We start from the raw sequence: 18,332 nt of genomic DNA on the forward strand, positions 1-18,332 counted from the left end.
GCAATAACAGCACTCCCAACAACAAAAACAACAACAACAACAACAACTGATATATCTGCACATATTTTTATACACATGTATATGTGCACAGATAGAGATATATGTACGTATGTATGCTATATGGCAGCTACATTCAGAGGCGTAGCAAGGACTTGCTGTAGGGGTAAAAGGAAAAAAAGAATTCAATTTATTATTGCTTTCAAAGCGTATTGATTTTATGCGGATATGGCTTTGTTCGCCAAATATTAAATGCCAAATAAAAATCAACTTTATGGTGTTTTACAGCTATATTTTCTTTGGCGAAAAACAGGCAACAACTCTACAAACAAAAACATCGAACTCCACCTTGTATTTGGGTAATGAAAGTTTATCAAGTTTTTTAACGGCTAGGTCGAAGGATTCGCCGATTAAAATAAATAGTTTTTCTGTGTGAGCTCGGCGCGTATATGAATAAATTTATTGTAAAAATTTTCAAATGAGAATTCGCATAGCTACGCTCCTGCAAATATGCATGCCAGTAAGTATATTTGCGAAACAACCGCGCGGCTCAGTGGGTGCGCACCGCCCATTGGCCATCTACAATGATTTCCCGAAATATTTCGTGTTGCGTTAAATCGTTAAATGAAAAACCAAAAATGTGTTAAAGCGTTCAGCTTCCAGCTTGGGCCGCACATACATGTATGTATTCATGTGTATTCCTAAAAATGTTTGCTCTTCAAATTGGTTCATTGCTCGGGTGAAATGTGAATGTGCTCGCAGGCATTACTAATTATGGCAAACCAATTCAATGAACGTGGAAGCGAATCTATGGCAGTAACAGCGTCAGAAGAGCACTAGTATTTAAGGACCATATTAATGTGTGTTGAATCGAATCACAACCATTCACAACTTGTAAAATATATTTAATGGCACGTTCACAAAATACATTGAATTTCATAATTAATATCAAAACAGTCAGTGAAACTCCATTTAATTACTATTCCATTTCTAAAGTATATTACTTATTTTTAAGATGTAAAGTTCAGTTCATGGCATGTTTACAAAATATACATATATAATTTTATAATTGTTTCATTGTTAACAGCTGTTGGGAACATACAGAGTTTTATAATTATTTTATAAACTAACTTTTTTATTGATTCTCAGATGGCAACAACGGCTTTGAGCACCAGTTTTATAATTTATGCACAAAGAGTTATATAATTAAATTAGTTTAGATACCGTAATGTGTGGAAATGAAGGCTTCATCATGCTGTCCGACCCTTGACCTATGCTGCTTGGTCAAACGCCACCAAAAATACCCACAAAATATGTATATATACATATACATGTATATATGTATATACAGTATATACGTAATTTAGTTGGTTTCGCCTTGTTTTAGTCTGCTGCTGTTGCTGCCTCTGCTGCCTCTACTGCTGCAAATGAAAGGCTAGCAAAATTGTAAGCGACTGACAGGTCGGCTTATTCATGTATAGGGCAGCAAAATGCATCTCAACTAGCTCATTATGCTTGTATCCCAAAGATCACGACTTGGCCAATTTCGCAATCAGGTGGCAGGACGAGAAGTCTCCCATTGATACGAATGAATAATTCATTTGGTAGGTCAATAAAATCGCATTTGATATGAACTGTTTTATGTGTTAAGCACCGCCAAGGGTATATCATCATCGGTGTGTTATAATTTATTTAATTTGAGGCATCCTGCACGTTCCTGTTGCTGCCCACAGCTCCCTTATATATGTACGCTTCTTTCTCATTTTTTTTTCTTTTTTTTTTACAAATTGTTTTAGATTCTCTGCACGTTCCCAACGACGCTTTTCAGCTTCAGCACCAGCACATTGCATGCTGTGCTGCAATAGCGAATCCGAATGCGCAAACTCCCACCTGAGTCCCAATTCATTGGGAGCCCGGCGCTGCCCGCACTCTCACGTCTGCATCCCGCCTCAGTCCACGGTAATTGGCGAAGTCACTACCGCTGCTATTCCTGTTCACGCCCACGACGTTGCCAGTGCTAGTGCCAGTGCCAGAGTCAGCGCCATCGCCAGGACCAAGAGGCGAGCCACCAAAAACGCTGATTCAGGTCATTGTATGTAAAAATTAATGGAACATTTTCCAGCAACGAGAATTTCATCTTTTCTTTTCACGTATTTGTACACGGCAGCTTGTCCGTATTTTCCGTACAGCTCCTGTTCGCCAATCAGTTTTTGCTACCAATTTGCGTTAGTTCGCCTGAAAAGTTTCATTTATTTCATTTGTAAGTCTGAGCTCTAAGCGAACATCAACCCGTTAAAGGTTGTGCTCCCAAGCCAAAAGAAAAGAAACTATTGTTCCTATGAATCATAAAGTGGTACAAAAAAGTTATGTTTACATGCATACACATACAAATGCATACATATACACATATACATGCATGCATGAAGTGGCTTCGTTAAGGCTCAGCGACATTTGCTGGCTTTAAGCTTTCCCCAACTTTCTGGGGGAAACCGCAAAATTTTGATTTCATTCCTTAACTCGTTCACATTGAGAGAGATAGATAAAGAGAGAGAGAGAAGGAGAGCAATTTATATTAATAGGCATTAGCGGCGGCTTTCAAAAACTGAGCGCCAACAATTGCATATATGCAAGCTATTTAAGCCCTCATTAAGTCAGAAAAAGTTTCTCAAATATTTCAACTATTTTACGACGCCTAAGCACCGGCATCGGCGCATAGGCCGCGAAGGGCCGCACGGCCAAGGGGGTGGCCGGAAGGGCCGGAGGGGCCAAAGGGACGTGGTGGATGAGGTGAATGAGGTGGACGCGTGAAACGCTTGACGGTGTCCTTATGGAATTTATGCAGCTCGTGATGGCCTTATGCTGAAACTTTCGCCATCGCCTGAGTCATGCCCCGGCAGCAGCCTCACCAGAGAATTGGCGAGGTAATGCTGTTATCTGTGTGTGTGTGTGTGTGTGTGTGTGGGCACAGGCTGGCGTGTCTGTTGGTAAATGCTCTTTAACTTATTACAGACGCAGCTGCTTGAGCTTCGTTATGCCAATCATTTCTATTCCGCACTCGAGTGCGTTGCCAGCCGTCAAAGCTAAACAGTTTACTGCTTAAGCCCGCACAACTATCAAAAGACGTCGCGCATTAAAGCCAATACCCTCTGACACTTGTCTGCAAACTTCGATTGAGTGAAATGGCGTTATTAAACGATACGATAGATACGTTTCGAATTGCTAGCAATTACGCTCGCAGCGGATTTCATTTTCTTAAGATGTGAATTTGAACGTTTGCATTTTAATGCTGCTCGCTGGGCGCTGCGCGTTGCATGCTCTGCTGTGATAATGGGTATTTCATTTAAACTAACGCTCAAGCACTTCCCTGGAGCGGACATTCCCATAGCATAAAATATGTTGGCTGGCTGGCAGTTCGCATCCGCTACACAGGCCAACCACGGCCGATGCGCGCTCATGCCCCTTTAAGCCCTTGCTACTCCGATGGCAAAGGCGCCTTTAAAATTCCATGACCCTAATTTTTTCGGAAGCAACTGCAACATTTGAAAAACTGCAATTAGGCTGTAACATGTCGTTGGTGGGGCTGCAGGGGGGGTGGCAGTCGGCCAGCTGGCGTGTTTAGGGTGATAGGGTGCGTCTGCTTTTGGGTTAAGCACATGTTATGTTACAGTTACAGCGACTCAGTCACCTTATACTTCGCACAGTGCCACGCTTAACGAGCAGCGTGGTCGGGCGGGCGCGGGCGGGCGTCCACAACTGAAATGAGACTAGTCGTAGCCTGGTCTGGTCTGGTCTGGTCTAGCTTGGCTTGGCTTGGCGTTGGCTTCGTGCCACCAGCTGCCGCAGCAGCGCCAACTGCAGCAGGCAGCTGGATGGATGCAGCAATTCAAACGCAGGTGCAGGCGTTGCCAGTGTCACCATTTCAACCATCTCCGGCTCTATGCTGCTTTTTGCTTTAGATACAAACGTGTGTGTAAGTGTGTGTAAGAGACTATGTGCATATGTGCGTGAGTGTGCGTATGTGCTGGCTACCCGCAGATGCTGTGCATGCATGACAAATATAATTGCAACACTTTGTGGACTTGTTTGAAGTGAGAAGAATTTTGACACCATTTCGCTCTAAGGACGCATTTCTTTGCATCTTTAACTTAATTTGCTGTCCCCGGAGTTTTTAATTAAAGCCAAATGCTTTGTCTGCCAAAGTTTGTGGTTGCATTCAACAAAAGACCCAAGAACCTTGCCGTTTGCTTCAGTTTCCAGCTCAAACCAAATACTTTGAGGTTCAGCTTTAGAAACTAGAATTCGCTTCGGGTTTCTTTGCTTTCACTAGTGGTTGTTGTAGTTGTTGTAGTTGCTGTTGTTGTTGGCTGAGTCATTTTACAATCTATTCAGGTCAACAGGAAAATTCGCTCAAACAGTTCCTTTTCATTAACCTCCATTTGTTTCACCCACAAGTCTATATACGTACATATATGTATATTATATCTTTAATTCGAATGAGATATCAGATCTTTAGGCAGTTAGGCTGTATATGAAGATGTATCAAAGCCATTGCCCAGCATTTGCTGATCAATCCAATCACGAGCTAATGCGACATTCGCGTAGGCAGCGGGCACCTCATCATTGCATCCAATGCCCCAGGCAACAATGCCGTTTTGTTGATAGCGATTGTCCGACGATAATCCGATTGGGCATGCGAGCGGCGCTCCGCCATCGCCTTGACAGGTGTCGACACCACGCTGGCCGCCGGCACACATGAACGAGCGATCCAAGGCGAATCTGGGACCGAGTCGCGTGCTACGCAGCCGGGATTGGCAGCTGTTGAAGTCGACAACGGGCAGCGGGACGCGCTTCATTATGACGCTGTACTTTCCAGCGGCACCAAACATATCCTTGCCCCAGCCGGTGGAGAAGCAGGTGGTGCCAGCCGTACTGCTAGCGCCCTGGGGGGGCAGGCAAACCACATTGATGTGATCGGCCAGTGTGAAGGGCTGCGAGAGTATAACCAGCGCAAAGTCATTCGCAACATTCCGAATGTTGTATTGTGGATGGAAAATGATTTGCCTGGCCGTTTGTTCCTGGTACGGCAGACGCTCCCTGGTTGTCTGTGCGTCCCATTCACCAGCGCGGACCAGGAATGAGCCTGGGGCGTGCGGGGCTAGGCAGTGCACTGCAGTCAGCACCACCTGCGGGTGGATGAGTGAGCCACCGCAGAAGTAGGTAAAATTGTTGGCATGCAGCAGGGCAACAGTCCAGGGGAACTCGCCGAATCCGGCCTCATTCTGTGTTGCACCGGTCAGTGTGAAATCCAATCCGCCGACATTGCGAATGCCACAGCCGCGTGGCTGATTTGGCCGCTTCTCCAGGGGCGTTGGATTGAGAACCTGATCGCGTGTGCGATTGCCGGCACAGCAAACGTCCACGGAGGAGGGACAAACAGGATCATCATCGCCGAAGCGAATGTCAATGACACCAAACCCATCGAATGCACCGTCCTCGGTGATGCTGTTCGTCGATGGATCGCACATGTAGTAGGGCACGCAATTGCAATTGGACGTCTTGCCACTGATCGATGTGAAGTCAATCAGCGGATTTGAGGCGCCAATAGGAACTGGTGTAACCACCTCAGCAAAACCGCCGCGAGCCGGTGGTAGACTCGGGTTCGTATTGAATATATCCTGAATGTTTCTCTCCACATTTGAGGCCTGCTGGGGAGCAGCGAAGACAGAAGAGCAGCAGCTGATAATAGCTAGAATAGCCCAAGCGAGATTCTGGCGTAGGCCCATCCTGTTTGAAATTAGAAAACTTGTTAATCTAGTTTTGGCTTGAGAAGGTCAACATTTCAAAACATGCTTCAGAAGAAGACCTGATAAGGTCCAAATAAATATTTCACAATGCAGGGATTCTTATCAAATTTCAATACACGACAGAGCAAGAGTAAAATTAAAATACATATTTACACGCAGATTAGATGATGATGCTAAATATTTGTAATTGAAACCTGTAGAGCATGTTTGACTCGTTTATAATCGCATTTGAAACAAATAGAAAACAAAACATTTTTGTTTTGATTACAAACTTTCATTCTTTACACGTTCCATTCTCTATACAAACACACATACTTGACAGAAAAAAAAAAGACAATGACTAAACTTGCGACTAAATCTGAGAGGGGAATTCCAACTAATTAATGACGTCAAGTTATATCACAGTCATTTACGGGCAATTCCTAACAGCGGAAATTTTCAAGTTTAAATAACTCTAGATACTCTTACTAACCTTCAGTTATGTAGTTTCGGTAACCTTGAATTTTGGTCGAAATGGCCAACCTCAACGGCTGATTAATGCGTTATTTCTTTTTAATCTCTCTCGTGTGGGGGAAGCCAGAAAAACTTTTAAGCCCGTATTCCAACCAGTTCCAAGAGCTCTGAACGCGAACGAATTTAATTCAAGACTACCTCCAAAAGCTTCGAGCCAGCCAGATACATGCGAAGAAATGCACAGCGATGAGCTTTAAGGTAAAAGCTTTTAAGCGTCTTAGCTCTGCCTCTCTATCCCTCTCCATTGCTCTCTCTCCCTCTCTGTCAGTGTCGCTCAACGCTTGACTCTGATAAGAGATAATCTGCAACTTACAATAGGCTAGCAGCGAGCTCTCTTCACTGCGCTCACTCACTCACACATCAGCTTGTGATCGGCCCATTAAAGAAACCGGTTTAAGGGGTTCATATGACACACGCATGCATGCACGCACACACACACACACACGAACACACACACACCCACACAGATGCAAGGCAGTAGTTGTGGAATCTTCAATTGTGCATATGTCGGCCACTACATATGAATGCACTTCATATTTATTATTGTTCTTAAAACAGCTGATGGAATGTAAACAGTTATGAAAACAATTTAATAACAGAAAATCAACTAAATTCCAATATTATTAAATTGTAAAATAAAATTTACGAATAAATTTGATGAATAACAGTCAATTATGGATGGGGTAGAAGTATAGAGCAGGACAGGTGCAATAGAATGGTATGGAATATTTTAAAAGAAGCTTACAAAAGTTTTTTTTTATTTTTGTTTGTGTCTTTTAGGAACGGAAAAACAAAATATGTACATATGTACACATATTTTACCATTGTTTCTTTTTTTCTATTCTTTGTGCAGCTTAAGGTTTGTTGGAAACTTTTCAAATTAGGAAAAGTCAAGTAGAATTCATGTTTACCAAATCATGTTGGTTTGTGTTACAATTGAAAGTATTATTTTATTTTTAGACAATCATAATTGCTATGTGATGTGTTTATCAAGCAAAAAAAAAATGTTTTTCGAAGTGCTTTCATTATAATAATAAATGATATATTTTATATTAATAATATATTTTAAATAATAAGAGAAAAAATACCATAAATAATATACAAACTGAAAATATTATGCTCTAGATAAAGCTGTCCCTTACAACCCAACTAATAGATACTTAGCTGTTTATCAATATTAGTTTCGATTAGCATAAGCTCCTGAGTAAATATATATAAAAATATAGCTCACCTCTATTTGATAGGGTTCACTATAGCCAAAGCGGACTATGCTTAAGCTGAACCTTGCTATTTGCATACCTAACAATGGTCTTTTGCAAAATATTTGAATTGACACCGACGGCCAGAATGTGTTGCCCGTGGGCACATCTGTGTATGTATGTGTGAGCTTACATACAGCCCATGCATGTGTAGAAAAGGTATGAAAAATCTAAAGCGTTTGATTGGCATTGATTGTGAAAAGCCCTTGGGGCATTTCCTGGCCGCAATCAAGCTACTTCGGCAAATTATTAGCAACAATGATTGCAGGATTATATAGATATATGTATATATATATTTTTTCGTTTTACACGGAAAAATACAGATATGAATACACATAAATGTATACATTAACTTTTTGTTAAGCTAAGTATAATTGCTCGCGTGCATGTGTCTATATTTGAGATAGGAGATGAGCATATGCAAATAAAGCAAACTTTGAGCCGCATTTGTTGCATCGGGAAAGACGTTGGAGAAGAATAATTAAAATACGCCTATGCAAATTACATTCAAGGTCTTGAAGAAACAACAAGGATAAGAGCAACAAAGTTTCGCAATTATGCGCAGTGAAAAGTTGGAAGCAGAAATCGCTGGTTTTATAAGCCCTGAATAAAAGATTGTCTGCGACGCTTTGATTGTCATCTGGGTTTATTGCGAAAGTGTCGGGATTACATGTTTTCATATGTTAATTGCTTATGATAGAATGCAAATCCTGAAATCCAAAGATATAAATAGAAATAATAAACATGAATATGAGAATGAAGGTTTTCACTTCAAGGAAAGAAACATTCAATAAAATCCGACTTCAATGTGCTGAAGAATCTACTGTGACGACTGTGAATATCATGAGGTCATATAGAATTAGATTGGGGTTCAGACACGCCTTTTTCTGCCGGCTGCACACATGTGCGGACAACAACAATGTATGAATTGTATTTGTAATATTCTAGTATAAGGTTTTCATATGCAGCTTGTGTTTGCAAATTGTACCTTATGAGCATACATTGTTATAGATAGGCTACAATTACATATGCAAACGTATTCAATTTGATAAGTTCAACGAACGATTAATTGATTTGCATTTTGCCGGTGGAAGCGGTTTGTTCAAGTTCATTAACTTTAAAAGCATTACACAAATTTAAGTCTAACCAACTATATATATATTTATATATACTATATATATATATATATATATATATATATATATATATATATATATATATATATATATATATATATATATATATATATATATATATATATATATATATATAGTATATATATATATATATATATATATATATAGTATATATATATAATATATCTGCTCGTATGTATACCTGGTTGGTATTAATTGAATCACACCATAAAACAATATTCTATATCTGTCGCATTAATGAAAATATTCTTATATATAGATATGTCGGAAAACATGAAATCAAGTCTGTTGAATTAACATTCCATCAAATATTGTTGATTTGTTGTGTTAAAGAAGATTATTGATTTTATTTACAGCAAATTTCGTTGTTCCAATCATTAGCTAAATCGTATTCGTAAAACTTTAACCTTTTACAGAAAATAATCTTTGATTATTCAAAATTTGTGTAATATAGAAAGTCGGCTCTGTATAATCAAAGCTGATAGAACAAACTTATTCCTTCATAGACTCTTCTCTACAAAGCTTCCTCACACTTTTCGCAAATATGCGAAAATCGTTTTGAAATGGTTAGCCAAAGCATATTTCGCATTTGCTGCAAAGTTTCCCAACTCCAATAAAAAGTGACTTAAAAAACTATTTAAGCAATATTGCCTCAGCAGTCTATGTAAATAAAGAAACTGAAAGGAAATAGCATAGGCCCTATTACGAAAGCTATAAATGACTTACGTAATAGAGTTTTTGCAGTTGTCTTGATGGCAATACAAATTCAAAGACAGAGAGAGTGGAACAGCTACAGAAAGAGAGAAAGCCAGGAAGTGTTTAACTTATGCAGATATAATATATAACTCAAAGAGGTGTTAGACTAATTTTTATATACAAATTCTATATATATATATATTACATACCAAAGCTGATGTTACATATGTACATATAATATATTGATAAGGGAAAGTTTTTTGAAGAATGTACAATATAGTATATAATTTATTTCCCTTAATGTGCGAACCTTAAGTCTAGCAGCAGTTGAAATATCAATGCATGGTTAAATGAATTGTTTATTTATGGAATTCGTTGACTTTAATTACTGACGAGTGTTTGTGGTCAAAGTATTCGCCATTTTTTATTCCATTCCTTCTTGGAATTTGTAATATGCCCTAGCAAAGGTATATAAACCGCCAGTGGTAAGTTCTGGCTTCAATTGCTATTTGTCTGGCAATTCGGACACGCACTCTCGCTGGATTACGCAAGCCATCAACGTATTGTGATTTATAATAGTGTTACAGTGAAAACAATTCGTAAAGGATTCCCCTAAAGGACAATCGAAATAAATTGAACATTTTATCCCTTTTACTCAAATCAAGTGCTTAAAAACTCAGTGCAATGGCGTCCGAAATGTCGTTGAAAAAGAACAAAAAATTCTCTCGGGCTTATCCTGAAACGGATGGCGACGATATTGTTATCTCTGGCATGGCCGGCAAGTTTCCCAACTCGAAAAACATATCGGAATACGAATACAATCTTTATAACAAGGTTGGTAAATAACACGTGTTATATTAATAAGAGCAAGTGCGGAAGAAATTTCAATACTCTTCAATGAAGCTCACAAAAAAGTTATTCAACGTACACGAGTTTTTTACAAAACTTAGACTACTCAAATGTGAAATTTAATATAATTATTACAAAAAAGCGAGTTCCAGAAACTTCTAAAAGTCCAGCAAAAATAAAATCTTTAAAAAACCTTTAGTAAAAAAGAAATTTATAAAGAAATCCACCAAATTTAAAAACCAATTTCTCAATCATAAATTAAAATCATCACATGGAGTATGGGAATAACCTTTAATTTTTTGATGTTCTCAGATTGATATGGTCGATGACGACGAGCGGCGTTGGCGTCACTTCAATCCAGAGATTCCGAAGCGTTCTGGTAAAATTAGTGATCTCGAAAAATTCGATGCGACGTTCTTTGGAGTGCACTTCAAGCAGGCGCATACCATGGATCCGCAAACTCGCATCTTGATTGAGACGGCCTACGAGGCGGTCATTGATGCGGGCATCAATCCGAAAGCTCTGCGCGGCACTAAGACGGGCGTCTATGTAGGCTCTTGTATATCCGAGTCGGAGAAGACCTGGTTCTACGAGAAGGTCTCATCGGGTGGTTTCGGTATCACCGGCTGCAGTCGCGCCATGATGGCAAACCGTATTTCGTACTGCTTGGGATTGGAGGGTCCATCCTTTTTGCTGGACACGGCGTGCTCCAGTTCAATGTACGCTCTGGATAACGCATTCAGTGCCCTTCGCAATGGTGAAATTGATGCCGCAATTATTGGTGGCTCGAATCTGTTGCTGCATCCCTTTGTAACTATTCAGTTTGCTCGGTAGGCATCAATTAACTTTCAAATATGCCGAAAACGAGACTAACTTTTTTATACATGTTCTTCACAGACTTGGTGTTCTATCTCCGGACGGTTTCTGTCGCCCTTTCGACAAGGACGCAAGTGGATATACCCGTTCTGAAACAATTAACTGCATGTTTCTTCAGCGGAAGCGAGATGCGAAGCGCGTCTACGCAAGTGTCATTTACTCGAAGACCAACTGTGATGGATACAAGCCAGAGGGCATTACCTATCCGTCGGGCAAAGTTCAACAAAAGTTGTTGGAGGAGTTCTATAAGGAAATCGACCTCACACCAAATGACTTGGGCTACCTGGAAGCGCACAGTACTGGAACTGTGGTGGGTGATCCAGAGGAGTGTAAGGCAATCGATAGTGTGCTATGTAGTCAACGGAACGAACCTCTTCTAGTTGGTTCCGTCAAATCTAATGTTGGACACTCGGAGCCTGCCTCTGGCATCTGTTCCCTCGTTAAGGCTTGTTTCGCTTTCGAAACCGGTTTGATTGCTCCCAATATCAACTTTACCGAAGTGAAGCCCTCAATTACGGCACTTGCGGAAGGACGTTTAATCGTCGTCAAGGACCCTACTCCGCTGCCCAAGCCATACATTGGAATCAATTCATTCGGTTTTGGAGGTGCTAACGCCCATGCCATCTTGAAGGCCTATCCAAAGCCAAAAGTTAACTTCGGCATACCGAACGATGATCTGCCACGACTTTTGACATGGGCCGGCCGAACGGAAGAAGCTGTCAATGTGATTTTCAATGCCATCGAAAAGAAACCCTTAGATGCCGAATTTATTGCACTTTTGCAAAACATACAGGAGGAGGATGTGTCTGGCATGGTGTTCCGAGGCTACGGCATATTTGCGAATAACGGCTTGGAACCCAGCAAGGCTCTGGTCAAGGATGTGCAGCATTACACTGGCCTCAAGCGACCCATTGTGTGGGTTTTCAGCGGCATGGGCTCTCAGTGGAACGAGATGGGCTCGTCGCTGATGATAATCCCACGCTTCCGACAGTCCATTGAGATCTGCCACAAGACTTTACTGTCGAAAGGACTTGATCTCATTGATATACTCACATCGAATGATCCAGCCGTTTATAAAAATATCCTGCACTCCTTTGTCGGCATCGCTGCCGTGCAAATTGGCCTCACTGATGTTTTGCGTTCCCTGAACTTGGAGCCGGACTACATCATCGGTCACTCTGTTGGAGAACTGGGCTGTGCCTATGCAGATGGAGGTTTGACAGCGGAGCAAATGATTCTCGCTGCCTATTATCGTGGACGAGTCAGCGTGGACACTGACAAAATCAGAGGTGCCATGGCCGCTGTGGGCATCGGCTACAAGACGATCAAGAACATGCTGCCCGAAGCCATTGAAGTGGCCTGCCACAATAGCTCCGACTCCTGCACAATCTCTGGACCAATCGATGATGTTACTCGATTCGTGAACGAACTGAAATCGAAGGACATCTTTGCCAAGGAAGTGCCCTGCTCGAACATAGCATACCACTCAAGGTATATAAGGGCCATGGGTCCGCCACTGCTCAAATACATGAAGGAAACCATTCCACATCCGAAGGCCAGAACCGAAAAGTGGCTGAGCACCAGTGTGCCGAAGAGTGACTGGGAGCAGCCCCAAAATCAAGAATGCTCAGCCGAATACCACACAAACAATCTGTTGAACAGTGTGCTCTTCGAAGAGACTTTCTCGCAGCTGCCCAATAATGCCTTGACCATTGAAATAGCTCCTCACGGCTTACTGGGTGCCATTCTCAAGCGATCTATGCCAAACGGTATTCACATTGCGCTGACAAATCGAGGAAACAAGAACAATGCTCTCTTCTTCCTGACTGCCCTTGGCAAGTAAGTATTTTACTCTCCATTTATGATTAGATTTATCTAACATTTCTATTAATTTCAGACTGTATCAGAACGGACTTATGGTACCAGTTGCCAACTTGTATCCGAAAATCGAATTCCCCGTGTCACGGGGCACGCCGAGCATCAGCTCCCTGATCCGCTGGGATCACAGCGAAGATTGGTTTGTAACCAAATATGAAAATATGAAGACCAAGTCGAGTGGCGAGCGCATGTTTGCCATTAATCTTGCCAGCGACAACGAGGAATTCATGAGCGGACATGTTATAGACGGCAAAATTCTTGTACCGGCAACATGCTATTTGCAGTACGTTTGGGAGACATTCTCGCTTATGTACCATGGTCCCAGCTATATGGATGTGCCAGTCGAATTCGAGGAAGTTCAGTTCCTCAGGGCCACCAATATGTCACTCAATGGAGAGGTAGAGCTAAATGTTATGATTCACTATGGCACAGGCCACTTTGAGGTAAGTGAAATCTAAGTCTTCTAATTAAAAATCAGGTATACATATATATTGATATACTCTCAGATAACTGAAGGTGGCGCTTTAGTGGTTACCGGTAAAATCAGAGAGATTGAAAATCCCCCCATACCAGATATCTATCACTTTGAAAAAGAATCCAAGTTCCCGATGGTATCCAAAAAAGACTTTTACAAAGAACTTAAGCTGCGTGGATACCATTACAATGGAGCTTTCCGAGCGGTAAGGAGCGCCCGTTCCGATGGACAGTATGGTCAAGTCGAATGGAATTACAACTGGGTGACATTCATGGATGCAATGCTGCAAATCCATATATTGGGCACTGACTCACGCTCCCTTCTGCTGCCAACGAAAATCCGTAAGCTGCGTATCAATGGCGTCCATCATTTCGATTTGATGACCAAAATGGATCCCGAGAATCGTGTATTTGATGTGTATGTGGATCATAAGTATGATCGCGTCGTAGCTGGAGGTATCGAGCTGATTGGACTTCACGCCAGCCCAGTGCAGAGGCGCAGACCACCAGGCATTCCCGTATTGGAGAAATACGAATTCGTGCCCTATTTGCCAGCTCCCCAAATGAGTCTGTCGAATGCAGCCCGCATTTGCGTGCAACTTGCTCTGGAGAACGTGCCCATGCTAAAGATGAAACTCGTCGAAGTCGATACTGATGGTAGGGATACGGTGCTAGATAAGTTCACCGATGCTATCGAGGATCTGCCCGTCGTCACTGGAGAGTATATGTACTTGTCGAATAGAAAGATTGAGGAAATACCCGGCATACATGTAGAAAACGGAAAATTGGCTAGCCTAACCAATTATCACTTCGTGGTGGGCGGTGGCATTTGCGGAGAACTCAACGAAGATGTGATTACGAATGCACAGAAGGTGCTCGTGGACAACGGTTACCTTTTAATCCGGGAGCGACCCACAACGAACATCAGCAGCTTAAAACTACCTGAACAATTCCATCTGGTTACCGTTATTCCCATTGACGGCAACGAGGAAGTTCTCCTGCTGCTTCAGAAGGTCTCTAAGAAGTTGCATATGGAACCGACTGTCGTTAAGGTTTCGGATAAAGACTCGAGCTTTGATTGGATAGGTCAGGTGCAGGCCGCTATAAGCATGAAGAGTCCTGTCGTTATGTATGCATTCAAAGAGGAGCTGAATGGTCTGATCGGCTTGGTCAACTGTTTGCGAAAAGAGCCCGATGGCAATTTGGTCACCTGTTTCTTCATTGATGATCCTAGTGCCCCAGAATTCGACCTAAACAATCCATTCTATGCGAGTCAGTTTGCGCTGGGCCTTGCATTCAACATCTATCGTCAAGTAAGTAGCATTTTGGATATATTGAACAAGTATTATTAGAATATATATATATGATTATTGGTATAGGGTGCTTGGGGCAGTCTGCGCCATCTGCATCTGCCTGTGAATGATGAGGTCAAACCTAGATTGGATCACATTTATGGCAATGTGATGCAGCGCGGCGATTTGTCGTCATTGCGCTGGTTCGAAGGTCCCCTCGATCCACAGGACTGCAGAATCAAAATAGCGTACTCATCGCTGAATTTCCGAGACGTAATGCTGGCCACGGGTCGCCTGGCTATTGAGCTGTACGGCACGAGTCGCATCGATCAAAGTTGTGTACTTGGCTTTGAGTACTCCGGCATCGATAAGAAAACCGGTCGTCGGATTATGAGCATGGTAGTGAAAGGCGGTGTTGCGTCGTATGTGGAGAAACCCTCCAAGCTAATCTGGGACATTCCCGATCACTGGAGCCTGGAGGATGCCGCTACGGTTCCCGTTGTCTACATTACGGTCTATTACGCCTTCTTCATGGCCACCGATATTCGCAAGGGCAAGAGCATACTCATTCACGCTGGCACTGGCGGCATCGGCTTGGCGGCCATTCGAGTGGCGCTGGCCTACAACTTGAATGTGTTCACCACTTGCAGCACGCCCCAGAAGAAAAAGTTCCTATTGGATACGTTCCCACAACTGAAAGGTATACACAGAGTGCATCAAATTTTTGGATGATATATGTTATCTAATATTTATTTAGAATCCCAAATTGGAAACTCGCGTGATACGTCTTTCGAGCTGATGGTGCAGCGTGAGACCGATGGTAAGGGCGTTGATTTTGTGTTGAACTCCTTGTCGGAGGATAAGCTGCTGGCATCTGTGCGCTGTCTTGGTATGTCCGGACACTTCTTGGAGATTGGAAAGTTCGATATGGCCAATGACACTAAGCTGGGCATGAGCTGCTTCCTCAAGGAGCTCACATTCCACGCTGTGCTGGCTGACAACCTGTTGGTGGCTCCCGATGAGGATATTTGGGTAATCATTGCCCCCATATATATATATGCGTCCATGTATTTAATCCAACTAATTCAATTGTTATCTGCAGCACTTGAAGAAACTAATTGATATGGATATTGCCGCCGGCATTGTGCAGCCCTTGCCCGTGACCGTCTTTCCGGCGCACGAGCTTGAGCAGGCCTTCAGGCATCTGATTGGCGGCAAGCATATTGGCAAAGTCATAATTAAAGTACGTGACAACCCAGAAGCGGCCGAAACGTTGCCGGTGCGTGTCCTCAGCCAAGTGTACTTTAAGCCGCACATGAGCTATGTTATACCCGGAGGTTTGGGTGGATTCGGCATGGAACTGGCCGATTGGATGGCCCTCCGTGGCGCCCGCAAGCTGGTGCTTAGCTCCAGCCGCGGCATCAGCAAGGACTATCAATCCTATCGCATTGCGTACGTAAATGCAATTGAATGCCAAACATCTAAGTAATGTAATTGTATTTCGAAACAGACTGTGGAAGACTTACGGCTGCGAAACTGTAGTTAACACGGCGGACATATCCACAATCGAGGGCTGTCGCAATCTGCTGCTGGAGGCTGGCAAACTGGGCCCAGTTGGAGGCATTTTCAATCTGGCTGTGGCACTGCGAGACGGCATCTTTGCCAATCAGACCGTGGAGCAATTCATGCAGAGCCTCGCGCCCAAGGCGATTGCCACCAAGCACTTGGATCTGCTGTCCCGCATTCTGTGTCCGGACCTGGAGCATTTCGTGGTATTCTCGAGCGTGTCTTGTGGTCGAGGCAACGCCGGCCAAACTAATTATGGTATGGCCAATTCGATCATGGAGCGCATCATCGAAAGCCGTCACAGAGATGGACTGCCGGCGAAGGCCATCCAATGGGGGGCTGTGGGCGAGGTTGGACTGGTCGCAGACATGGCTGAGGACAAAATCGATATGGAAATTGGCGGCACGCTGCAGCAGAGAATCTCGTCGTGCCTGCAGGAGCTGGACACATTGTTCAATGCAAAGTCACCGATTGTCGCCAGCATGGTGGTGGCCGAGAAGCGTTCGGGTCGTTCCGGAAACGAAAGTATTATCGATACGGTAATGAACATTATGGGCATACGTGACCTGAAGTCCGTCTCCCTTGGCACAACCCTCTCGGAGATGGGCATGGACTCGCTGATGGCTGTTGAAATCAAGCAAACTCTCGAGCGTGACTTCGAGCTCATATTAACGCCACAGGATCTCCGTTCGCTCACCTTCCAAAAACTGCAGGAGTTTATGGAGGCCAGGGAGAAGGATAACACGGATGCTGTGAAGATGATTTTCGCATCTGACGGCCAGCCCGTCGGCATGGACCTGATGCTGCGCAATCTGGGCGACGAGGCGCACTGTGACCAAATCATGTATGCTCTGAAGACCCGTGCTGCGCCCTCGAAGCAAAGTGTTCCACCCAATATCATAATTCCCGGCTTGGAGGGCACTGCAGGCCAGGCCTGGTATAACATTGGCGCCGGCCTGAATAGCAGGGCCAATGTGCTGCAGCTCCATCAATTCGCTCAAGCGGAGACTGTCAGTGAGATAGCTAACCTGGCGCTGGAGGTAAGTCATTGCGAAAATATCAACGTGATCAAATGTGACCCTAATCTTTCCTTTGCAGCACGTGAAAGAGCTTCTGAAGCCGACTGATCCATTCTACCTCATTGGCTACTCCTATGGCTCCTTTGTGGCACTACAGCTGGCCGCTTTGCTAGAGAACTCGGGCTTCCGTGGACACATCCTGCTCATTGATGGCGCCCCACACTTCCTGACAAGACTAACGAACCTCCACTTGGGTGCAGACTACACCGATAACGATCTATACGATTTGCTCTTCTCAAAGATCGTCAGTCAAATATTCCCTGAAGAAACCAATGAATCCGCAGCCGTTATGTTCCATAAGCTCGATACTCTCAAGGAGAAAATGGACTTGCTGATGGAGTTTGCGGAGAAGCAGAAGATTTACAGCAAAGAATACTGCCGAGTCATAGTCGAGGCCATGTTCCATAGGGTTAAAATGGCCGCCCAATTCGACGTGGACAGCATTAAGGACTTGAAGTCCCCGATTACACTAGTTCGGCCCGCTGAGGTCTCGCTGCAGGACATCGAGGAGGACTATTCTGTGTCCAAGCTGACATCGGGCAAGGTCACGCTCAAGGTGATCGAGGGCAACCACACGACCATGTTGGACAATCCAGTGCTGCCACAGATTATTAACGGCTTCGATCCCGGACTATTGGACGACAAGAACTTCGAGGAGTATATCCGAGATGTGAAGCCAGTGACCGTGGCCTAAGCATTCCATATTATCTTTTATTATCTTCTAGTTATTTTTCACTTAAACGTTGTCAAGCTTGCACATCACATCTTATTACTGTAACACTAATAAAACATGTTTTCTTCACAAATTTATGGCGTTTCACACTTGAAAACGAACTCCAGACAGATTTACTAATTTAGCCTAATTGCTTAATATCAATGCTGATGAACCTTT

The 18,332-nt window shown here is 43.2% G+C and overlaps 3 protein-coding genes across 3 annotated transcripts in view; 2 read left to right on the top strand and 1 right to left on the bottom strand.

The window, feature by feature from the left end:
- pnt (ETS transcription factor pointed) overlaps positions 1-18,332 on the top strand; it is a 171,669-nt gene that overhangs the window by 85,485 nt on the left and 67,852 nt on the right. The gene's annotated exons all lie outside the window — the stretch shown is intronic.
- Positions 4,452-6,469, bottom strand: LOC115562428 (phenoloxidase-activating factor 2). Its single transcript, XM_030383947.2, has 2 exons — positions 6,274-6,469; positions 4,452-5,781 (listed from the first exon to the last, which is right to left on the bottom strand). Exon 2 carries the CDS (start codon positions 5,778-5,780, stop codon positions 4,515-4,517), a length of 1,266 nt encoding a protein of 421 aa, XP_030239807.1. The 5' UTR covers position 5,781; positions 6,274-6,469; the 3' UTR covers positions 4,452-4,514.
- On the top strand, positions 9,924-18,246 carry FASN3 (Fatty acid synthase 3). The gene is made up of 10 exons (XM_030383940.2): positions 9,924-10,260; positions 10,588-11,105; positions 11,173-12,990; positions 13,049-13,472; positions 13,536-14,816; positions 14,883-15,495; positions 15,553-15,827; positions 15,898-16,247; positions 16,306-17,401; positions 17,460-18,246. The coding sequence occupies exons 1-10, from the start codon at positions 10,111-10,113 to the stop codon at positions 18,132-18,134; spliced, it is 7,200 nt and encodes a 2,399-aa protein (XP_030239800.1). The 5' UTR covers positions 9,924-10,110; the 3' UTR covers positions 18,135-18,246.

This window comes from Drosophila navojoa, chromosome 2 (genome assembly GCF_054131105.1).
Source record: "Drosophila navojoa isolate 15081-1374.11 chromosome 2, UAZ_NAV_1.0, whole genome shotgun sequence".
Lineage (NCBI taxonomy): Eukaryota > Metazoa > Arthropoda > Insecta > Diptera > Drosophilidae > Drosophila > Drosophila navojoa.

Excerpts from the sequence above, each read along its gene's own strand:
- LOC115562428 (XM_030383947.2), bottom strand. The coding sequence starts at position 5,780 with ATGGGCCTACGCCAGAATCTCGCTTGGGCTATTCTAGCTATTATCAGC.
- FASN3 (XM_030383940.2), top strand. The coding sequence starts at position 10,111 with ATGGCGTCCGAAATGTCGTTGAAAAAGAACAAAAAATTCTCTCGGGCT. Across the intron at positions 14,817-14,882 it reads CATTCAACATCTATCGTCAA|GGTGCTTGGGGCAGTCTGCG; the intron begins GTAAGTAGCATT and ends TTATTGGTATAG. Across the intron at positions 15,828-15,897 it reads CTCCCGATGAGGATATTTGG|CACTTGAAGAAACTAATTGA; the intron begins GTAATCATTGCC and ends TGTTATCTGCAG.